Source organism: Callithrix jacchus, chromosome 22 (assembly GCF_049354715.1).
Source record: "Callithrix jacchus isolate 240 chromosome 22, calJac240_pri, whole genome shotgun sequence".
Classification (NCBI taxonomy): domain Eukaryota; kingdom Metazoa; phylum Chordata; class Mammalia; order Primates; family Cebidae; genus Callithrix; species Callithrix jacchus.
The window spans coordinates 22952002-22975769 of NC_133523.1; the positions used below are offsets into that span (position 1 = coordinate 22952002).

At 38.0% G+C, this 23768-nt stretch overlaps 1 protein-coding gene across 6 annotated transcripts in view; it reads left to right on the top strand.

Moving 5' to 3' along the window:
- The window catches only part of LOC100392046 (uncharacterized), a 79174-nt gene that overhangs the window by 13716 nt on the left and 41690 nt on the right, over window positions 1-23768 (top strand). For 2 of the 6 annotated variants that reach the window (XM_078359871.1, XM_008987657.6), the window contains exons 2-3: window positions 11545-11671; window positions 12152-12247. The exons of 1 other annotated variant lie outside the window; for it this stretch is intronic. In XM_078359871.1, the coding sequence (XP_078215997.1) occupies window positions 11545-11671; window positions 12152-12247 (223 nt within the window). Of the gene's footprint in view, window positions 1-10956; window positions 11056-11544; window positions 11672-12151; window positions 12248-23768 lie in introns of all 6 variants that reach the window. 3 more of the 6 variants (XM_078359874.1, XM_078359872.1, XM_078359870.1) reach the window with 2 other exon arrangements.

Here is a 23768-nt window from a genome sequence, read left to right on the forward strand (position 1 = left end):
AATCTCTTTATAGGTTTCTAAGAACTTGCTTTATTCATGTGAACCCATGAATTTTATATAACACATTTCTCTCTTCTGCTATTTTTCCCCATAAACATTTCCATGTGTGCACAGTGTGCAGAATTTAGATGTTCAAGAGTTAAAAAAAAATGTTTAGAGACCTGGCTGTTGCAAAAGAGAATATAACTTAGAAATAAGAGGCTTAATTAGTCTATATACAAATAAGAGAAAATGGCTTACTAAAATCTCTATTCTTAAAACATTTAGATTATGTGTAGATTTTTATCTTCCTTCTTTTGAAATATATGTAAATCATATTAACAGCTATATAAATATTTTGTCATTTTTTTTCTTTTTGACTCAGGATTGTCTTTATCCAGGACCTGATATTAATTGCTTGGTTTTTGTTTTGGCAAAAGATGATTCTTACTATTTTTAGTTGTTTAAAGTTGACACAGATTTGTTCAGAGTAAAGCTCATTCCAAGAGCACGTAAAAGTTGAGCATAAAAGCAGGATTAAATTTAGCATACAGAATTGTAAAGACTAAAAGATACTGAGCAAGTTGTTTGACAGAAATGTGATTATCCAAGGTGATTATTTACAGGCTGAACTATTTATGCTACAAAAGCAAAAAGAGTTCAGTTTTCTTCTTTCTTTCCTTTTCTTCTTTTCTTTCTTTGAGATGGGGTTTCTCCATGTTGGCTAGGCTGGTCTTGAACTTCTGACCTCAGGTGTGATCCACCTACCTCAGCCTCCCAAAGTGCTGGGATTACAGGCATTAGCTACCATGCCTGGCCTCAGTTTATAAACTGAACAGTGGAGTCTGTTGTCAAACTTTGATTTCTATTATTATTTAATACAATTAGCATAGTTATGTGTAGTGTTTGTAAACAGCCTGTATTCATATACATTCAGTAGTATTTTCTACAGTAGTATGAATGTAAAGTTACAGTATTTACTTTGAATGCATTCCTTACTTATTTACTATTGTGTTTCATACTTTTAAAGTTTCTCAACTGAATTATAGTTACAGAAAATTTTTGAAAATCTTACATACATTATTACCAGTACATTAAAATTACTGATACTTACATAACATCCAAAGAAAATTTACTATCAAATTGTTATAGTAGATATTAGTCTGATATGATTACCAATTTAACCAGCAAGGATAATTATATGTAAGCATAATTTTAGTGTCTTTTATTTTACAAGTTGGAATGCTGCTATTACAGGACAAGTAAAGGCAGGTGATGTGGCTGCCCCAAAACCGTAATAGCTTTCCAGTTAGCTGTGTTGCAGTCTCACATATATTCCACTACATTACCACAGGAAGATTTTAATTTTTTATCAAAAAGTGCCGGTGGAAGTTGTCAGATACATTTCAATATAGATTCTGCATTCAATTGCTAGAAGATTAGAGAGCAGCAGAAATTTAAAAAAATCTTAAAATTCTACTAATAATCTTCATGATACTCATATTTCTCATGTTGAGAGTATCTATGCATGTTGGGCATTTAGAGAGAAATTATTTTTAGAGAAATATTTTCTGGCTAACTTAATAAATCTTATGTCTGATCTCAGTTTTCTTCTTAAGAGGCTTTTAACTTCTTTTTTTCTCTCAGTATAATCTTTCTTGAAGTGAGAGCTGCTTTTCTTTTGAATGCTTTGTGTATCTGTTTTAGAAGCCCTATAAGAATCACATAAAGTCTGTGAAAAGTGTAGGCTGTCACAGTGAGGACTCTTGGAGCTATCTCTATCTGGATGCCTGGTGGAAATCCAGCAGTATTTCTTCTATGTCACCATTATAAATAGATCCTGTGGCTTCAATAATGCTCTTATTTCTATTATTGTGAAGGTGCAGCTCTACCCAGGAGTCCTGCAGGCTCTCCTCCTGCAGCTTAGGCTTCACTCTCTAATGTGACACTAAAGTGCTGCTATGACAATTGGCATACACCTAAGATGTGAGCTGCCAGCTGTGAGCCCTGTGTTGTGGGCTGTATCTCAGTGGCAGATAGTAGAAAACAAAAGAGAACACTGGCCACCAGAAGAGGGGAAGCAGGAGAGCTCTAGCCCAGTCCTCAGGGAGTAGAGAGCCACTACTTTAAAATGCAAATAGCCAAAAAGATAGCACCCTTTTCAACCACTTTTGTAGAAGAGTGAAAGTCTACTTTAAGCAGGCACCTGGATTCAGGTTGCAAAACTACCTTCTGTCATCAAGATGTGAAAAGCTTATTTTGTCATTGATATAACCAGTTACCATACACGGATGGCCTCTCCAATGACCAGGTGAATTTAGGATGAACTATGTATGACATGGTGCTTTAAATTCTTCTACTTGTGAACTAATTGTGGTAACTATCTTTCTGTCTTTTTAATCTCTTAAGCCTACTGACTGTAATATGTGTGACATTCAGATTTAGTTGTGTAATGAGACGGTTTTCTTTCTGTTCTATTATTGTGGTTTCTCTGGAGCTGAAGATAATTTCTTTAAAAATTGTATTTCCCAAACACTGTGTAGAATTACCAGACCAAATATAAATACATAAGGTGCCAACCAAGCTTTATTCTACAGGGGACTTTTCCTCTCAGGCTTCCAGTTAACTCACTGGAAATGCATGCTGTCACCTAAATATGCAGGCAGAATTGTGTCTCTGCCTATTTAGTATCTATAGTCCTCTACAGTGACTTTTAGAGAGGCGAGACCAGCTTTTTACAAACTTTATGGGCAGATATTAATCATTTTACTTCTTTCAGTGACTCTTGTGTCTTCAGAACTGGAACTGACTCAGAGGCTATAGAGCACAGAAACCCAATCTGAGTAACCGTGTGCACTGAGTAGACAAAGACATGAGAATCTCCACTTCTCTTTTCCTCCTCTCGATGAAATGCCCACAATTGCAGGTAAAACCTGCTGCTACTCCACCCATCTGGGACCTAAATCTGGAGCTCTAAAATCTAAATTTAGGCCTTGAAATTTTAAAAAAACAAAACAAAATAAAAAAAACCAAAACTTTTATTTGAGGAATGCAAGTCTTTTTACTTATAAAGTTTAGAGAGACTTTAAAATAAGAGCACAATTATGTCTTTCTCTTTTCTTTCAACTATTTGTTTATCTTTTGAAACCATTCACTATTGCTACAAGTGGGTATACGCTGAACTAATAATGTCAAAAAGTAATTAAACTTATTTATTTAAATAAGTCAGTGTCAGTAGCAGGGGAGGGCACCTGAGGACAAAACAAGAAAAACATATTTAAAACTGCCATCTTTATTTCTGTGGAGCAGCTCATTGTTCCTGAATCTTTTCTGTTATAAAAGACAGAAATTTTAGTTTTTCTGTCTTGGGCCCTCTGCCTTTGGGTGTGGTGGTGACAGGTAAACATGTGGTGCTCAAAATTGTAAAGAAATATTCTAAAGATGCAGGTGTAATTAGTCCAGAAGATCTCATCTGAAAAGCAATTCTAGAGGAGGAGAAAGAGAAAAAAACTTTTTTTTTTTCCTGCTAAATATGTCTCAGATCAAGAGCTGTGTTTGCTCTGCCTCCTGGAGTGCTATACATTTAGCACTTGCAAATCTTTACTTCTATTACCTGTGTTTTTTCTTTTTAATGAGTTTGTCTTAACTTAAAAAATGCTTATGATAGACAAGGGTCTCTGAAAAAAATTTTTTTTTCTCAATATCAGAGCCTTCTCTTCATTATGGCTTCTTAGATGCCATGCAGAATTCTCACCATAAATTTGTGATCTGCAGTATTGAAAATGTTCCCTTTGTGGCTGTTGAACATGGAAAGGTGTGGATAATATTTCTATGAGGAAAACCTGGGGTTCTTAGTAAAGATGGAGAACATATAATGTTGAGGTTATATCTGTTTTTTTTTTTATCTCTATGTAGTACATGATTAAGAAAATGCTCATTTAAACAGGATGACATTTATTACCCAGAAAGTTCTGAAAAAAATTATCAGGAGTTACCTGTTTATTAGGGTGCTAAAGAAAGACTACTTAAAATTCCTATTTTTTAATACTTTTTAAACAATTTTTATTGTGGAACATGGAAGATATCGGTATCTTGAACTGTCCATAAAACTGTTTTCTTGGGGGAACGATCCAAGATGGCCGATCGCTAACATCCCGGGATTGCAGCTCTCAGGGAAGGCGCGGAGAACTAGAGGACGCCACACTTTCAGACAAAGTCTGGTCGCTCACGGAGCAGAAGATCCCCCAGTGGTGGAAACACACGGGTCGCCAGCGCGACTCTTGTGGTCGGCGCAGCGGTTCCGCCGGCACCTCGGCGCGGCAGCTCGGAGCAGAGTAAACGGGACCGCTTCCCCTTCTGACCGAGGTTTGGAGCCCCGGGAAGGCAGAGTCGCCTACTACGGAAACAAGAAGGAAGCCCGACAGGAGAATCCTGGGCAGAAAAGCACCATCAGTTTTAACGCCGCTGCTCTGGCCCTGGGAACTAACAACCTGGACGTCCACTCAAGAGACCTAATCTGAAAGTTGGTAATTTCAAAGACGAGAGGAGGATAAATTTACAATGACGGGAAGAAACCAGCGTAAAAAAGCTGAGAATACTCAAAGTCAGAACGCCTCTCCCTCTAAAGATGATCACAGCTCCACATCAACAATGGAACAAGGCTTGATGGAGAACGAGCGCCTCCTGATGACAGAATCACTCTTCAAGGAATGGATAATAACAAACTTCGGTGAGTTAAAAGAACATGTTGTAGCCCAACGTAAAGAAACTAGGAACTTTGACAAAAGGCTTGATGAAATCCTATCGAGAATAGACAACTTAGAGAGGAGTATGAGTGAATTAATGGAACTGAAGAATACAATACAGGAACTCCGAGAAGTATGCACAGGTTTAAACACTCGAATTGTTCAAGCAGAAGAAGGGATATCAGAGGTCAAAGTCCAACTTAATGAAATAAAACGTGAAGAAAAGATTAGAGTTAGAGAAAAAAGGATAAAAAGGAATGAGCAAAGTCTCCAAGAAATGTGGGACTATGTGAAAAGACCAAATTTACGTTTGATAGGTGTACCTGAATGCAACGGAGAGAATGAATCCAAGCTGGAAAATACCCTTCAGGATATTATTCAGGAAAATTTTCCTAAACTAGCAAAGCAGGTCAACATTCAACCCCAGGTAATACAGAGAACACCACAAAGATATTCCTCAAGAAGAGCAACCCCAAGGCACATAATCGTTAGATTCACCAGGGTTGAAACGAAGGAGAGGATACTAAGGGCAGCCAGAGAGAAAGGTCGGATAACCCACAAAGGCAAGCCTATCAGACTTACAGCAGATCTCTCGGCAGAAACTCTACAGGCCAGAAGAGAGTGGGGGCCAATATTCAACATCCTCAAAGAACAGAACCTTCAGCCCAGAATTTCATATCCAGCCAAACTAAGCTTCACAACTGAAGGAAAAATAAAATCTTTTATGAACAAGCAAGAACTCAGAGATTTTATTACCACCAGGCCTGCTTTACAAGAGCTTCTGAAAGAAGCATTACACACAGAAAGAAACAACCAGTATTAGCCTTTCTAAAAATACACCAAAAAGTAAAGAGCACCAACATAAAGAAGAATTTACACCAACACATGGATAAAACAGCCAGTCAACATCAAATGGCAGTAACCCTAAATTTAAATTGACTAAATTCCCAATCAAAAGACACAGCCAAAACCCAACGGCATGTTACATCCAGACCTGTTTCACATGCAAGGATACACAAAGACTCAAAACAAAGGGATGGAGAAAGATTTACCAACCAAATGGAGAGCAAAAATAAATAATAAATGAATAAAAAGCAGGAGTTGCAATTCTTGTATCGGATAAAATAGATTTTAAAGCAACAAAGATATAGTGGTAAAAGGATCAATGCAACAACAAGAGCTAACGATCCTAACACCCAGATAGGAGACTTAGATTCAATGAGACAGAAAATTAATAAGGATATCAAGGACTCGAACTCAGATCCAGAACAAGTAAACTTAATAAATATTTATAGAGCTCTCCACTTCAAATACACAAAATATACATTCTTGTCAATACCACATCACACCTACCCATTAGTTTAAATGAAACATTGATTGACCATTATTAATACCCAATTTTTTTCAAAATAAAGCAATATTTCCATTTACTCTCCCTCTTTCTCTTCCTCTTTCTTCCTCTCCTTTACTTATTTTTTTTTTTCTTTCCTTCTCTCAAAAAAAAAAGAAATCAACTTGTAAACCTCTAGATCAAGGTCGGCAATGTCTCTTTCATTGCTTGATTTCCTTTCTTCCCTTCCCTGCTTCCCTCCCTCCCTCCCCGCTTCCTCCCTTCCTTCCTTCCTTCCTTCATCCCTTCCTTCCTCCCTACCGTCCTTCTTCCCTTCCTTCCTGCCTTCCTCCCCCCCCCAAAAAAAAAAAAAAAAAAAACAACTGTTTTCTTACATTTAAATTTCGACTGTAATTTCCTTTAGTGGTGGCAGTATCTCAGTAGTAATGATGTGTTCTGGGTGTATCAGTACAGTATAAAAACTTGTCCTAGTGCAGTTGATGTTAATAAGCTTTTTTATAGATTTTTTCACTACAGAGTTATTTTTCTCTCTTCATCATTAAGTATCTTTATGAAGGTAATATGCATAAACCATCACATTTAATCTGGCAGCTGTACCCCCATTTTTTTAAGGTTTTTTTTTTCTTAATCGTACTTTAAGTTCTGGGGTACATGTGCAGAACATGCAGGTTTGTTACATAGGTATACACAGGCCATGGTGATTGGCCGCATCCATCACCCATCATCTACATTAGGTATTGCTCCTAATGCTATTCCTCCCCTAGATCCCTAGCTCTCGACAGTAATGGTATGTGTGATGTTCCCCTCCCTGTGTCCACATGTTCTCATTGTTCCACTCCCACTTGTAAGTGAGAATATGCAGTATTTGGGTTTCTGTTCTTGTGTTCGTTTACTGAGAATGATGGTTTCCACCTTCATTCATGTCCCTGCAAAGGGCATAAACTTATTCTTATTTTTATGGCTGCATTGTATTCCACGGTATATATATGCCACAGTTTTTAAGTCCAGTCTATCATCGATGGGCATTTGCATTGGTTCCAAGTCTTTGCTATTGTGAGCAGTGCTGCAATAAACATACTTGTGCATGTGTCTTTAGAAGAGAGTGATTTATAATCCTTTGCGTATATACCCAGTAATGGGATTGCTGGGTCAAATGGTATTTCTAGTTCTAGATCCTTGAGGAATTGCCACACTGTCTTCCACAATGGTTGAACTAATTTACACTACCTCCAACAGTATAAAAGTGTACCTATTTCTCCACATCCTCTTCGGCATCTTTTGTCTTTTGACTTTTTAGTGATCACCATTCTAACTGGTATGAGATAATATCTCAATGTGGTTTTAATTTTCATTTCTCTAATGACTAGGGATGATGTGCTTTTTTTCCATATGTTTGTTGGCCGCATGAATGTCTTCTTTTGCAAAGTGTCTGTTCATATCCTTTGCCCACTTTTTGATGGGGTTATTTTTTTTTCCTGTGAATTTGTTTAAGTTCTTTGTAGATTCTGGATATTAGCTCTTTGTCATATGGGTAGACTGCAAAATTTTTTCTTCCATTCTGTAGGTTTCCTGTTCACTCTGATGATAGTTTTTTTTTAGCTGTGCAGAAGCTCTTTAATTAGATCCCATTTGTCCCTTTTGGCTTTTGTTACCATTGCTTTTGGTGTTTTATTCATGAGGTCTTCGCCCATGCCTATGTCCTCAATGGTATTGCCTACATTTTCTTCTATGGTTTTTATGGTTTTAGGTCTTACATTTAAATCTTTAATTCATCTTGAGTTAATTTTTGTGTAAGGTGTAAGGAAGAGATCCAGTTTCAGCTTTCTGCATATGGCTAGCCAGTTTTCCTAGCACCACTTATTAAATAGGGAATTCTTTTGCCATTTCTTGTTTTTGTCAGGTTGGTTAAAAATCAGATGGTTGTAGGTTTATGGCATTACATCTGAGGTCTCTGTTCTGTTCCATTTGTTTATATAATCTGTTCTGGTATCAGCATCATGCTGTTTTGGTTACTGTAGCCTTGTAGTATACTTTGAAGTCAGATAGTGTGATGCCTCCAGCTTCCCCCCAGCCACTTAGAATTGTCTTGGCTATATAGGCTCCTTTTTTGGTTCCATATGAAGTTTAAGGTGGTTTTTTCCAGTTTTGTGAAGAAAGTCAGTGGTCACTTGACGGAGATAGCATTGAATCTTTAGATTACTTTGGGCAGTATGGGGATGCTCACCATATCGATTCTTCCTAACCATAAGCATGGAATGTTTTTCCATTTGTTTGCATTCTTTCTTATTTCCTTGAGCAGTGGTTTGTAGTTCTCTTTGAAGAGGTCCTTCACATCCCTTGTAAGTTGTATTCCTAGGTATTTAATTCTCTTTGTAGCAATTGTGAATGAGAGTTCACTCATGATTTGGCTCTCTGATTGTCTGTTATTGCTGTATAGGAATGCTTGTAATTTTTGCACATTGACTTTGTATCCTGAGACTTCACCGAAGTTGCTTATCAGCTTAAGGAGATTGTGGGCTGAGACAGTGGGGTCTTCTAAATATACAATCATGTTGTCTGCAAATAGAGACAATTTGACTTCCTCTTTACCTATTTGAATACCCTTTATTTCTTTCTCTTGCCCGATTGCCCTGGCCAGAACTTCCAATACTATGTTAAATAGGAGTGGTGAGAGAGGGCATCATTATCTTGTGCCAGTTTTAAAAGGGAATGCTTCCAGTTTTTTGCCCAGTCAGTATGATGTTGGCTGTGGGTTTGTCATAAATAGCTTTTATTATTTTGAGATACATTCCATCAGTTCCTAGTTTATTAAGAGCTTTTAGCATGAAGGGTTGTTGAATTTAGTTGAAGGCCTTTTCTGCATTTCTTGAGATAATCATGTGGTTTTTGTCTTTGATTCTGTTCGTGTGATGAGATACATTTATTGATTTGCATATCTTGAACCACCCTTGCATCCCAAGGATGAAGCCGACTTGATTGTAATGGATAAGCTTCTTCATGTGCTTTTGGATTTGGTTTGACAGTATTTTATTGCGGATTTTTGCATCAATGTTCATCAGGGATGTTGGCCTAAAATTTTTTTTTTTTTTCGATTGTGTCTCTGCCAGCTTTTTCTATCAGGATGATGTTTGCCTTGCCTCATAAAATGAGTTAGGGAGGATTCCCTCTTTTTCTATTGTTTGGAATAGTTTCAGAAGGAATTTTACCAGCTCCTCTTTTACCTCCAGTAGAATTTGGCTGTGAAACCATCTGGTCCTGGACTGTTTTTGGATGGTAGATTATTAACTGTTGCCTCAATTTCAGACCTTGTTATTGGTCTATTCAGGGATTCAACTTCTTCCTGGTTTAGTCTTGAGAGGGTATAATTGTCCAGGAATGTATCCACTTCTAGATTTACTGGTTTGTGTGCAAAGAGGTGTTTGTAGTAATCTCTGATGGTAGTTTGTATTTCTGTGGAATCAGTGGTGATATCCTCTTTATAATTTTTTACTGCATCTATTTGATTCTTGTTTCTTTTCTATTAGTCTGGCTAGCAGTCTATCTATTTAGTTGATCTTTTCAAAAAACCAGCTCCTGGATTCATTAAATTTTTGAAGGTTTTTTTTTGTGTGTGTGTCTCTATCTCCTTCAGTTCTGGTCTGATCTTAGTTATTTCTTGTTTTATGCTAGCTTTTGAATTTGTTTGTTCTTGCTTCTCTACTTCTTTTAATTTTGATGTTAGTGTGTTAATTTTAGGTCTTTTCTGCTTTCTCTTTTGGGCATTTTGTACTAAAAATTTTCCTCTACATAGCGCTTTAAATGTGTCCCAGAGATTCTGGTACATTGTGTCTTCGTTCTCATTGGTTTCAAAGAACATCTTTATTTCTGCCTTCATTTAGTTATTTATCCAGTACTCATTCAGGAGCAGGGTGTTTAGTTTCCATGTAGTTGTGTGGTCTTGAGTGAGTTTCTTAATCCTGAGTTCTAATTTGATTGCACTGTGGTCTGAGAGACTGTTTGTTATAAATTCTGTTCTTTTGCATTTGCTGAGAAGTGTTTTACTTCCAATTATGTGATCATTTTTAGAATAGGTGCAATGTGGTGTCAAGAAGAATGTATATTCTGTTTATTTGGGGTGGAGGGTTCTGTTGATGTCTGTTAGGTCCGCTTGGTCCAGAGCCAGCTCAAGTCCTGGATATCCTTGTTAATTTTCTGTCTTGTTGATCTGTCTAATATTGACAGTGGGGTGTTAATGTCTCCCATTATTATTGTGTAGGAGTTTAAGCCTCTTTGTACATCTCTAAGAACTTACTTTATGAATCTGGGTGCTCCTGCATTGTGCATATATATTTAGGATAGTTAGCTCTTCTTGTTAAATTGATTCCTTTACCATTATGTAATACCCTTCTTTGTCTCTTTTGATCTTTGATGGTTTAAAGTCCGTTTTATCAGAGACTAGAATTGTAACCTCTGTTTTCTTTTTGCTTTCTATTTGCTTGGTAAATATTACTCCATCTCTTTATTTTGGGCCTCTGTGTGTGTCTGCACACGAGGTGGGTCTCTTGAATACAGCACACTGATGGGTCTTGACTCTATCCAATTCGCCAGTCTGTTTCTTTTTATTGGGGCATTTAGCCCATTTATATTTAAGGTTAATATTGTTATGTGTGAATTTGACCCTGCCATTATGATGCTGGTCATTTTGCCTGTTAATGTAGTTTCTTCCTCGCATTGATGGTCTTTACAATTTGGTATGTTTTTCCAGTGACTGGTACCAGTTGTTCCTTTCTATGTTTAGTACTTCCTTAAGGAGCTGTTGTAGGGCTGGCCTGGTGGTGTTCTTTAGGTTTTCTTTGCACTTACCTTTCTTTGATAAATGAAAGCTCTCTTCTTTGTTTACAGGCCAGAAAAACTGAAAACAAACAAACAAGAAAACAGGCTCTTCCAATTACTGGATGTTTGACAAAATAGTTTTCTGGGGCCAAAACATTGGCATTACTGGTGAGCTTGTTAGAAATTCAGTAACTTAGACTTCATTTCAGATCTCCTGAAAAAATAATCTGCATTTACGAGATGCCCAGTTTTGTGCACATTAAAATTTGAATGGTACCTTCTAACTCAACATGTCTATCTTGTATGAAAAATATAAACAACTATGTCTTTTTCTTCTGAAAAATATACAGAACTCATTCTGTATTATGTAAATATAGCACACAAAAATACACGTTAGCATTTATGCCCTCTATTTTCCATTTTATCATCCAGGCAAGTATATATACACTGATGTTGTGGATATTATGCCACTCTCTTTTCTCAGAGTTAGAGAATATGTTACAAAATGCTTGTATATTGACAGTTATTTTATTGGTTAGTTTCAGCCACTCTTATAAGTCAGAACCAATTCTATTCACTTTCTCATTTTACCTTGAGTCAAATGAAAAATTCTGCCCATACCCACTTTGTAAATATGTGTGTGTGTGTGTTTTCCAGGGACTATTGACATTTAGGGATGTGGCCATAGAATTCTCTCTGGAGGAGTGGCAATGCCTGGACACTGCACAGCAGAATTTATATAGGAATGTGATGTTAGAGAACTACAGAAACCTGGCCTTTCTGGGTGAGGATAACTTTAATATGGAATTCCTAATATAAACTAAAGGTTTCATTACTTTTTTGTAGAATGTATTTTGCTTATTTATGCTTTCAGATTTCTGTTTTCAAGAAAATCCTGGGGATTTGTTTAGAAAAGGATTTCTTCAAGATATTTTATTTTAACTCGAACTTTCCATATTCCTGAGCTGATCTGTGTCCTTCACTTTAGTGGTAATTTCAGTAGTTTAGTGGCATAGAACATTGTTTCTCACACTTTAAAATCTAATTGCCATCGTGAATTTTTGATTGAGTAGTAATAGGCAGTGAAATTAATAATCTACAAAATTAAAATATTTAATAAATATTAAAAAATTTCTGTTATAAATTGGTATATTGGGATAAATTTATTAGAATACTTTATTATATCTTCTTTACTGAGCACATTACTAAGTTGGTAATCGGAGAATATGAGCAAGATTCATGTTAGTTATTTTTAATAAAACAGGTATTGCTGCCTCTAAGCCAGACTTGATCACCTGTCTGGAGAAAGCAAAAGAGCCCTGGAAGATGAAGCGACATGTGATGGTGGATGAACTCCCAGGTAGGTGAGAGTGAATACAACAGACGACATGGATGAGAGGTCCAAAGTCAAGGAGAAAGCCAGTCTTTAAAGTGATTCGGGAAGCTGTGTTCCAGAGTAAATAGTTTCTGGGAAGCCTGTAATTAAAAAAAAAATTAAACTCTCACATAAGGGGCATCTTCTGTCTTATGCTTATAAAATATCTAAGAAGTCTACTTTTCCTTAAATGATCTTCCTTCCAGTTTACAGTGACAGCCAAAGTACTGTTCATGGCATAAAATAGAGTATAAAATCTGACTTGTTTTTTCTTGTTTTTGTGGAGAGACAGGTATCTGCATAATTTTGATTTACTGTATGTTAACCTTTTTTTTTTGAGATGGAGTTTCACCATGTTGGCCAGGATGGTCTCGATTTCCTGACCTTATGATCCACCCATCTCAGACTCCGAAAGTGCTGGGATTACAGGCGTGAGCCACTGCACCTGGGGTTAACCTATTTTTTAAGTTCTCTTTTTGCATCATGACTGAGATGCATGAGAGCAGTGGTTTCTGTTCCATTGATTTTTAAAAATTTTTCTGCACATTTTGTCCTATTTCCACTACTATAGTCTTAAATATGGTTTAAAATTATAAAGTATGATGTCATTCTGCTTTGTTCTTTTTCCTCAAGATTGTGTTGGCTATTCAGAGTTTATTGTAATTTTATATACATTTTAGGGTTATACTTTTTATTACTGTGGAAAAAAACTGGATATTGATAAGGAGTCTATTGAATCTATAGCTCACTTTGCATATTATGGCAGTTTCACAATAGTTATTCTTTCAATAGAAATAACATATTTTAAAATTTATTTTTGCCCTCTCTTAATTTTTTTCATTGATATAGTTTTCACTTAAAAGATTTATAAGTTTCTTGGTTAAATGTGTTCTAAAATTGATTATTTTACTGCTATTTTAAATTAGATTTTTTTTTCTTTATCAAATAGTTTGTTTTAGGTATATGGAACCATAACTTATATGTTAATTTATATTTTGCTAATTAACTGAGTATATTTATTAGTTTATACAGATTTTAACGTAGTGTTTATGTTTTTTAATATATAAGATTACATGATCTACAAACAGCAACGTTTTACTTATTGGTCTTCAATATTGATGTATTTCAATTTTTCTTTGTCTATTTCTTCTTCCACATACTTTCAGTGCTATGTTAAAATAGAAGCATTGCAATAAGAAGTTTACATTGGTGTCTGTAAATCTGAATGAGCAAACAGCTTTCCAAGTTTCTATAAACTGATTTGAGAAAGTAAAAATCTATTTTTGTTGGGTCTGTCAAGTGGTAGAATGCCCTCTGGGTTTGTAGTGAAGAGGGGTTATAGCTTGGTCTTAAGGCTGCTGGGTTTGCACACAGGCCACTGTTAGCTGTCTTGTTAAAAGGGGCTTGGATAGTTGTAATTCTCATTTAACTTTTGGACAGAGTGAATATTCTTCAGGACTTTGCTCGGCAGGGCAGATTCAAGTGCAGGTTTCTGTAGTCAGGTTTGCATATGGTGGGCTTTATATCAATATGTGGATGAGCGTGGCTTTCACTGAGTTCAAAAGAGGTTTTTCCCGGGTCACTCCGAGTTTGTACATAGGCAGAACTGATCATGAACTGAGTCATGGAACTGCTTCAGGGATCAAAGTAAAAGTCATGGTCTGCAGGCCTGCTGGATGGCTATAAAATGGGGGACTTCATCCAGGCCTCTGGAAGAACAGGATCTCCTTCAGACTGTGGCTGGGAAAAGTTAGGGATAGTTACAGATTAAGTTCAGAATTCTCAGTGGAATCAAGTTAGGTGGAACAACATTTTCTTATCTGTAGCCAAAAATGGTAGTCTAGTAGTTTGCCACCTGAGTGAGTGCCTTCCTTCTAAAACAGATTTTACCTTCAATCTTGGGCCTTAGCAGAGTTTCACAACTCCCTTCCTGAATCTCAGAGCTCTCTTAAAGGCACTTATTTTTGAGATGGGGTCTTGCTGCATTACCCAGGCAGGTCTTAATATTTTTACCAGAAGCAATTCTCCAATTTTAATGTACCATGTAGCTGACACTTCAGGTGGGATCCGTGATGCCTGCTTCTCTCATAAAGGCATTTTTTTCAGGAATGGCTGACAGATTTTCTTGCTGTCAGGGGATAAGCAAATAGGGAACCCTTTTTTTTAAAAAAAAAAATCTTATTAATGTCACTCTCCATATAAATTTTTAGTTTCTATTTTTTATTTCAAATTTGTCTATTATTCTAGATTCAGACATTTAGGGCAATATACTAAAATTTACATGTTGTACCTGAATTAGATATTATGCAGGCAGACAAAAAGGAATTACAGAATTTTCAACCATTTTTGTCAGCCTATATCTAAATAAAAACATAATTTCCCAAATATTTGTTTTATATATGAGGCTCTGTTAAATATATACATAATTTAGCAATGTTAGGCTATTTTTTGCTTTTAAACTTGGGTTACAGTAGTTTTAGTTTGTGAAAAATGAATATATTTAAAACATAAAAATTTACACTATTTTTAAAATTTATACATATACATATTTTCTATTTTTATTTTATATATATGTATTTTTTATTGCACTTTATGTTCCTGGGTACATGTGCAGAACATGCAGGATTGTCGCATAGGTATATACACGGCAATGTAGTTTGCTGCCTCTATCCCTCCATCACCTATATCTGGCATTTCTCCCTATGTTATTCCTCCCCAACCTCCCTAACCCCTGCTGTCCCTCCATTCTTCTGTACCAACAGACCCCAGTGTATGATGCTCACCTCCCTGTGTCCATGTGTTCTCATTGTTAAACACTTGCCTATGAGTGAGAACATGCGGTGTTTGATTTTCTGTTCTTGTGTCAGTTTGCTGAGAATGATGGTTTCCAGGCACATCCATGTCCCTGCAAAGGACACAAACTAATCATGTTCTGTGGCTGCATGGTATTCCATGGTGTATATGTGCCACATTTTTCTTTTTCCAAAAAGAAACACGAGAAAAAACAGAGACATAAAATGAGAGGAGAAGTTATACCATTAAGAGTACTATCAAAGTAAGTCTGTGGTTTAAATTCTGTTGTCATTGGTTTAAGAATCCAGTGTGCCACATTTTCTTTGTCCAGTCTATCATCGATGGACATTTGGGTTGGTTCCAGGTCTTTGTTATCGTAAACAGTGCCGTGATGAACATGTGTGTGCATATGTCTTTATAATAGAATGATTTATACTCCTTTGGATATATATGCCCAGTAATGGGATTGCTGGGTCAAATGGAATTTCTATTTCTAGGTCCTTGAGTAATCGCCACACTGTCTTCCACATGGTTAAACTAATTTACACTCCCATCAACAGTGTAAAAGTGTTCCTATTTCTCCACATCCTCTCCAGTATTTGTTGTCTCCAGATTTTTTAATGATTGCCATTGTAACTGGCATGAGAGGGTATCTCAATGTGGTTTTGATTTGAATTTCTTTAATGACCAGTGATGATGAGCATTTTATCATGTGTTTGTTGGCCTCACATATGTCTTCTTTTGAAAAGTATCAGTTCATGTTCTTCTCCCACTTTTGAATGTTTTTTTTTCATTGTAAATCTGTTTTAGTTTTTTGTAGATTCTGGATATCAGCCCTTTGTCAGATGGGTAAACAGCAAAAATTTTTTCCCATTCTGTTGGTTGCCAATTCACTCTAATGACTCTTTCTTTTGCTGTGCAGAAGCTGTGCAGTTTGATTAGGTCCCATTTGTCTATTTTGGCTTTTGTTGTCAATGCTTTTGGTGTTTTGGTCATGAAGTCGTTGCCTACTCCTATGTCCTGAATGGTTTTGCCTAGATTTTCTTCAAGGGTTTTTATGGTGCTAGGTCTTATGTTTAAGTCTTTAATCCATCTGGAGTTAATTTTAGTGTAAGGTGTCAGGAAGGGGTCCAGTTTCTGCTTTCTGCACATGGCTAGCCAGTTTTCCCAACACGATTTATTAAATAGGGAGTCCTTTTTTCATTGCTTGTTTTTGTCAGGTTTATCAAAGATTGTATGGTTGTAGATATGTTGTGTTGCCTCCAATGCCTCTGTTCTGTTCTATTGGTCTATATCTCTGTTTTGGTACCAGTACCATGCGGTTTTGATTACTGTAGCCTTGTAGTATAGTTTGAAGTCCAGTAGTGTGATGCCTCCTGCTGTGTTCTTTTTACTTAGAATTGACTTGGCTATGTGGGTTCTCTTTTGTTTCCATATGAAGTTTAAGGTGGTTTCTTCCAGTTCTGTGAAGAAGGTCATTGGTAGCTTGATGGGGATAGCGTTGAATCTGTCAATTACTTTGGGCAGTATGGCCATTTTCCTGATATTGATTCTTCTTAACCATGAACATGGAATGTTTCTCCATCTGTTTGTGTCCTCTCTTATTTCATTGAGCAGTGGTTTGTAGTTCTCCTTGAAAAGGTCCTTTATGTTCCTTGTTAATTGCATTCCTAGGTATTTTATTCTCTTTGTAGCAATTGTGAATGGCAGTTTGTTCTTGATTTGGCTCTCTTTAAGTCTGTTATTGGTGTAGACGAATGCTTGTGATTTTTGCACATTGATTTTGTATCCTGAGACTTTGCTGAAGTTGCTTATCAGTTTCAGGAGATTTTGGGCTGAGATGATGGGGTCTTCCAGGTATGCTATCATGTCGTCTGCAAATAGAGACAATTTGGCTTCCACCTTTCCTATTTGAATACCCTTTATTTCTTTTTCTTGCCTGATTGCTCTGGCTAGAACTTCCAGTACTATATTGAATAGGAGTAGTGAGAGAGGGCATCCTTGTCTAGTGCCAGATTTCAAAGGGAATGCTTCCAGTTTTTGCCCTTTCAGTATGATATTGGCCGTTGGTTTGTCGTAAATAGCTTTTATTATTTTGAGATACGTTCTATCAATAGTGAGTTTATTGAGGGTTTTTAGCGTAAAGGGCTGTTGAATTTTGTCAAAGGCCTATTCTGCATCAACTGAGATAATCATGTGGTTTTTGTTTTTGGTTCTGTTGATGTGGTGAATTACGTTTATAGACTTGCGTATGTTGAACCAGCTTTGCATCTCCGGGATGAATCCTTCTTGGTCGTGGTGGATAAGCTTTTTGATGTGCTGTTGCAATCGGCTTGCCAGTATTTTATTGAAGATTTTTGCGTCTATGTTCATCATGGATATTGGCCTGAAGTTTTCTTTTCTTGTTGAGTCTCTGCCGGGTTTTGTTATCAGGATGATGTTGGTCTCATAAAATGATTTGGGAAGGATTCCATCTTTTTGGATTATTTGGAATAGTTTCAGGGGTTATGGTACCAGCTCCTCTTTGTGTGTCTGGTAGAATTTGGCTGTGAACCCATCTGGACCTGGGCTTTTTTTGTGTGGTAGGCTCTTAATTGCTGCCTCAACTTCAGATCTTGTTATTTGTCTATTCATGGTTTTGACTTCCTCCTGGTTTAGGCTTGGGAGGATGCAAGTGTCCAGGAATTTATCTATTTCTTCCAGGTTTACTAGTTTATGTGCATAGAGTTGTTTGTAATATTCTCTGATGATGGTTTGTGGGATCTGTGGTGATTTCCTTTTTATAGTTTTTTATTGCATCTATTTGGTTATTCTCTCTTTTTTCTTTTTTTATTAATCTGGCTAGTGGTCGGTCTATTTTGTTAATCTTTTTGAAAAACCAGCTCCTGGATTTTTTGATTTTTTGAAGAGTCTTTCGTGTCTCTATCTCCTTCAGTTCTGCTCTGATCTTAGTTATGTCTTGTCTTCTGCTAGGTTTTGAGTTTTTTTGATCTTGCTCCTCTAGCTCTTTCAATTTTGATGATAGGGTGTCCATTTTGGATTTCTCTACTCTTCCCATGTGGGCACTTATTACTATATATTTTCCTCTAGAGACTGCTTTAAATGTGTCCCAGAGATTCTGGAATGTTGTGTCTTTGTTCTCGTTGGTTTCAAAGAACTTCTTTCTTTTTGCCTTCATTTCATTGTTTATCCAATCAACATTCAAGAGCCAGTTGTTCAGTTTCCATGAAGCTGTGTGGTTCTGAGTTAGTTTCTGAATTTTGAGTTCTAACTTGATTGCACTATGGTCTGAGAGGCTGTTTGTTATGATTTCAGTTGTTTTGCATTTGCTGAGCAGTGCTTTACTTCCAATTATGTGGTCAAGTTTAGAGTAGGTGTGATGTGGCACTGAGAAGAATGTATATTCCGTGGATTTGGGGTGGAGAGCTCTGTAAATGTCTATCAGGTTTGCTTGTTCTAGGTCTGAGTTCAAGCCCTGGTTATCCTTGTTGATTTTCTGTCTGGTTGATCTGTCTAATATTGACAATGGAGTGTTAAAGTCTCCCACTATTATTGTGTGGGAGTCTAAGTCTCTTTGTAAGTCATTAAGAACTTGCCTTATGTATCTGGGTGCTCCTGTATTGGGTTCATATATATTTAGAATCATTAGCTCTTCTTGTTGTATCGATACTGATACCATTATGTAATGTCCTTCTTTGTCTCTTTTGATCTTTGTTGCTTTAAAGTCTATTTTATCAGAGACAAGAATTGCAACTCCTGCTTTTTTGCTGTCCATTTGCTTGGTAAGTCTTCCTCCATCCCTTGATTTTGAGCCTTTGTATATTCTTGCATGTGAGATGGGTTTTCTGGATACAGCACACTGATGGGTTTTGGCTTTTTATCCAAGTTGCCAGTCTGTGTCTTTTGATTGGTGCATTTAGCCCATTTACATATAGGGTTAATATTGTTATGTGTGAATTTGATACTGCCATTTTGATGCTAGCTGGCTGTTTTACCCATTAGTTTATGCAGATTCTTCATTTTTTTGATGCTCTTCCCATTTGGTATGTTTTTGGAGTGGCTGGTACTGGTTGTTCCATTCTATGTGTAGTGTCTCTTTCAGGAGCTCTTGTAAAGCAGGCCTGGTGGTGACAAAATCTCTGAGTGCTTGCTTGTTTGCAAAGGATTTTATTTTTCCTTCACTTCTGAAGCTCCGTTTGGCTGGATATGAAATTCTGGGTTGAAAGTTCTTTTCTTTAAGAATGTTGAATATTGGCCCCCACTCTCTTCTGGCTTGTAGTGTTTCTGCCGAGAGATCTGCTGTGAGTCTGATGGGCTTCCCTTTGTGGTTTACCCGACCTTTCTCTCTGGCTGTCCTTAGCATTTTCTCCTTCATTTCAACCCTGGTAAATCTGACAATTATGTGCCTTGGGGTTGCTCTTCTTGAGGAATATCTTTGTGGTATTCTCTGTATTTCCTGGACTTGAATATTGGCCTGCCTTGCTAGGTTGGGGAAGTTTTCCTGGACAATATTCTGAAGAGTATTTTCCAGCTTGGATTCATTCTGTTTGTCACATTCAGGTACACCTATCAAACGTAGATTAGGTCTCTTCACATAGTCCTACATTTCTTGTAGACTTTGTTCATTCCTTTTTGTGCTTTTTTCTCTAATCTTGGCTTCTCGTTTTATTTCATTGAGTTGATCATCAACCTCTGATATCCTTTCTTCTGCTTGGTCAATTCGGCTGTTGAAACTTGTGCATGCTTTGCGAAGTTCTCATGTTGTGTTTTTCAGCTCCATCAATTCACTCATATTCCGCTCTAAGTTGTCCATTCTTGTTATCATTTCCTTAAATCTTTTTTCAAGGTTCTTAGTTTTTTTGCATGGATTTAGAACATGTTCTTTTAGCTCACAGAAGTTTCTCATTACCCACCTTCTGAATTCTGATTCTGTCATTTCATCACACTCATTCTCCATCCAGCTCTGTTCCCTTGCTGGTGTGGAGTTGTGATCCCTTGGAGGAGGAGAGGTGTTCTGGTTTCAGGTGTTTTTCTCCTTTTTGTGCTGGTTTCTTCCTATCTTTGTGGATTTATCCACCTGTTGTCTGTGTAGTTGCTGATTTTCAGATTGGTTCTCTGAGTGGATGTCCAGATTGTTGATGATGAAGTTATTTCTATTTCTTAGTTTTCCTTCTAACAATCTGGCCCCTCTGCTGTACGACTACTGAGGTCCCCTCCAAGCCCTGCCTGCCTGGGGATCACCTGCAATAGCTGCAGAACAGTAAGGGTTGCTACCAGTTTCTTCTTCTGCTATCTTTGTCCCAGAATGATGCCTGCCAAATATCAGTCTGATCAGTCTTTTTTGAGGTGAGTCTTTGGATATACGGGGGTCAGGGAGCTTCTTGAGGAGACAGTCTGTTTTTTATGGGAGCTCAAGTGTTGAGCTGTCAGCTCCATTGTTCATTCAGAGCTGCTAGGCAGGTACGTTTAAGTCTCCTGCAGCAGAACTCGTAAACCACCTTCTTTTTCCCAGGTTCTCTGTCCTGGGGGGTTAGGGCTTTATTTATGATTATCCGCTGTGCTGCTGCATTTTTTTTTTTTTTTTCTAAATTTCAGGGCTGCCCTGCCCAGCAAGGAGGCAGCGTAGTCTCTGTCTGCCTGCAGAGGCTTTGCTGAGCTGCTGTGGGTTCCGCCCTGCTGCCGGCTCCGCCCTGCTGCCGGCTCTGCCCTGCTGCCATGTGAGCTTCCCTGCAGTCCTGTTTATATGGGTGTGGTTAGAACTGCCTCATGCTGGTGGCCCACCTCTGTAATGGTGGACTCTCTCTGTTATGGCGGGTTGCCTCAGCAATGGCAGCCTGCCTCAGCAACGGCGGACAACCTCCATAGGGGTGGAGTGCCTCAGTAATGGCAGATGCCACTCCCCCACCGGGCTGCACTGTCTTGGGTTCAGCTGTGCTCGCCGTGAAACTCTCAACCCCGAGCATTTCCAATTGCTGTTTTGTTTGTTTTTGTGGGTGTGGGACCTGCTGAGTCTGATCACCTGGCTCCCTGCCTCAGAGCCTCTTCTTTTTTTTTTAAGTTGAACGGTTGACTCTCTCCTGGGTGTTCCATTCGCCTGCTGAAAGGGCGCTGGGATCTGTGTGATTTCCCATGTGGTGACCCGCTGCGCTGGCTGAAACAACAGTGCTGCCCGGGAATCTCCTGTCCTGTCTCCTTGTTTCAGACCCGTTTAATCAGGTGAATGGGCGAATCTGCCTTCCCACAGCACCAATTGCCAGCTTAAAAGGGCAACCAGACCAGTGTATTTTGTATGGAGAGCCTGCCACGCTGCGGTGCCGGCAAAACAGCCATGCGGCCAAAACAGCCACACTGGCCAAAACAGCTGTGCTGGTGATCCATAGGGCTCCTCCGCCTGGGAATCTCCTGGTCTGTGGGCAATAAAGATCCACTGGAAATGTGGCATCCACTCACCTTCTGCGCTTTCTCTGGGAGCTATCCTTAGTTCTAATTTGATTGCATTGTGCTCTGAGAGACTGTTTCTTATGATTTCCATTCTTTTGCATTTGCAGAGGCTTAATTTACTTCCAATTATGTGATCAGTTTTAGAGTAGATGTGATGGGGTGCTGAGAAGAATGTATATTCTGTGGATTTGGGGTGGAGAGTTCTGTAGATATCTATTAGGTTTGCTTGGTCCAGATCTGAGTTCAAGTCCTGGATATCCTTGTAATTTTCTGTCTCATTAATCTGTCTAATATTGACAGTGGAGTGTTAAAGTCTCCCACTATTATTGTATGGGAATCTTAGTCTCTCTGGGTCATTAAGAACTTTCTTTATGTATCTGGGTGCTCCTGTATTGTGTGCATGTGTATTTAGTATCATTATCTCTTCTTGTTGCATTGATCTTTTTACCATTATGTCATGCGTTTCTTTGTCTCTTTTGATCTTTGCTGGTTTAAAGTCTATTTTTTCAGAGACTGGGATTGCAACTCCTGCTTTTTTTTGCTCTTCATTTGCTTGGTAGATCTTCCTCCATCCCTTTATTTTAAGCCTATGTGTGTCCTTGCATGTGAGATGGGTCCTGAGGACAGCACACTGATGGGTTTTGACTTTTTATCCAATTTGCCAGTCTGTGTCTTTTGATTGTGACATTTAGCCCATTTACATTTAAGGTTAATATTGTTATGTGTAAATTTGATCCTGCCATTTTATGCTAGATGGTTCTTTTGACCATTAGTTGACCCAGTTTCTTCATTGTGTCAATGCTCTTTACCATTTGGTACATTTCTGGAGTGGCTGGTACTGGTTGTTCCTTTCTATGTTTAGTGCTTCCTTCAGGAACTCTTGTAAGGCAGGCCTAGTGGTGACGAAATCTCTCAGCAATTGCTTGTTTGTAAAGGATCTTATTTTTCCTTCCCTTATGAAGCTTATGAAGTTTGGCTGTATATGAAATTCTAGGTGGAAAATTTTTTTCTTTAAGGATGTTGAATATTGGCCCTCACTCTATTCTGGCTTGGAGGGTTTCTGCCAAGAGATCTTCTGTGAGTCTGATGGGCTTCTCTTTGTGGGTAACCCAACCTTTCTCTCTTGTTGCCCTTAGCATTTTTTCCTTCATTTCAACCCTGGTGAATCAGAAGATTGTGTGCCTTGGGTTTACTGTTCTTGAATATCTTTGTGGTGTTCTCTGTATTTCCTGGACTTGAATATTGGCCTGCCTTGCTAGGTTGGGGAAGTTCTCCTGGATAATATCCTGAAGAGTGTTTTTCGGCTTGGATTCATTCTGTTTGTCACATTCAGGTACACCTATCAAACGTAGATTAGGTCTTTTGATGTAATCCCATATTTTTTAGACTTTGTTCATTTCTTTTCACTCTTTTTTCCTCTGATCTTGCCTTCTTATTTTATTTCATTGATTTGATCTTCAATCTTTGATATATTTTCTTCTGCTTGGTCGATTCGGCCATGAAACTTGTGTATACTTCACAAAGTTCTCATACTGTGTTTTTCAGTTCCATCAAGATATTTATATTCTTCTCTAAGCTGTTTGTTCTCATTAGCATTTTGTCAAACCTTTTTTCAAGGTTCTTAGTTTCTTTGCATTGGGTTAGAACTTGTTCTTTTAGCTCAGGGAAGTTTGTTGTTACCCACCTTCTGAAGCCTATTTCTGTCAATTCATTAAACTCATTTTCCATCCAGCTTTCTTCCCTTGCTGGTGAGGAGTTGTGATCCCTTGAAGGAGGAGAGGTGTTCTTGTTTTGGGTGTTTTCATCCTTTCTGCACTGGTTTCTTCCTGTCTTTGTTGATTTGTCTGCCTGTGGTCCCTGTAGTTGGTGACTTTCAGATGGGGTCTTTGAGTGGATGTTCTTTTTGTCGATGGTGAAGTTATTTCTTTCTGTTTTTCAGTTTTCCTTCTAACAGGCCCCTCTGCTGTAGGACTACTGGAGGTCGTCTCCAGAACCTGCTTGCCTGGGGATCACCTGCAGCAGCTGCAGAACAGTGAGGGTTGCTGCCAGTTTCTTCTGTTATCTTTGTCCCAGAAGGATACACGCCAGATGTCAGCGTGAGCTCTCCTTTATGAGGTGTCTATTTGAATATATAGGGGTCAGGGAGCTGCTTGAGGTGACAATCTGTCCCTTATAGGAGCTCAAGTGCTGAGCTGGGAGCTCCATTGTTCCATTCAGAGCTGCAGGGCAGGTGAGTTTACGTCTGCTGCAGAAGAACTCATAATCACTTTTT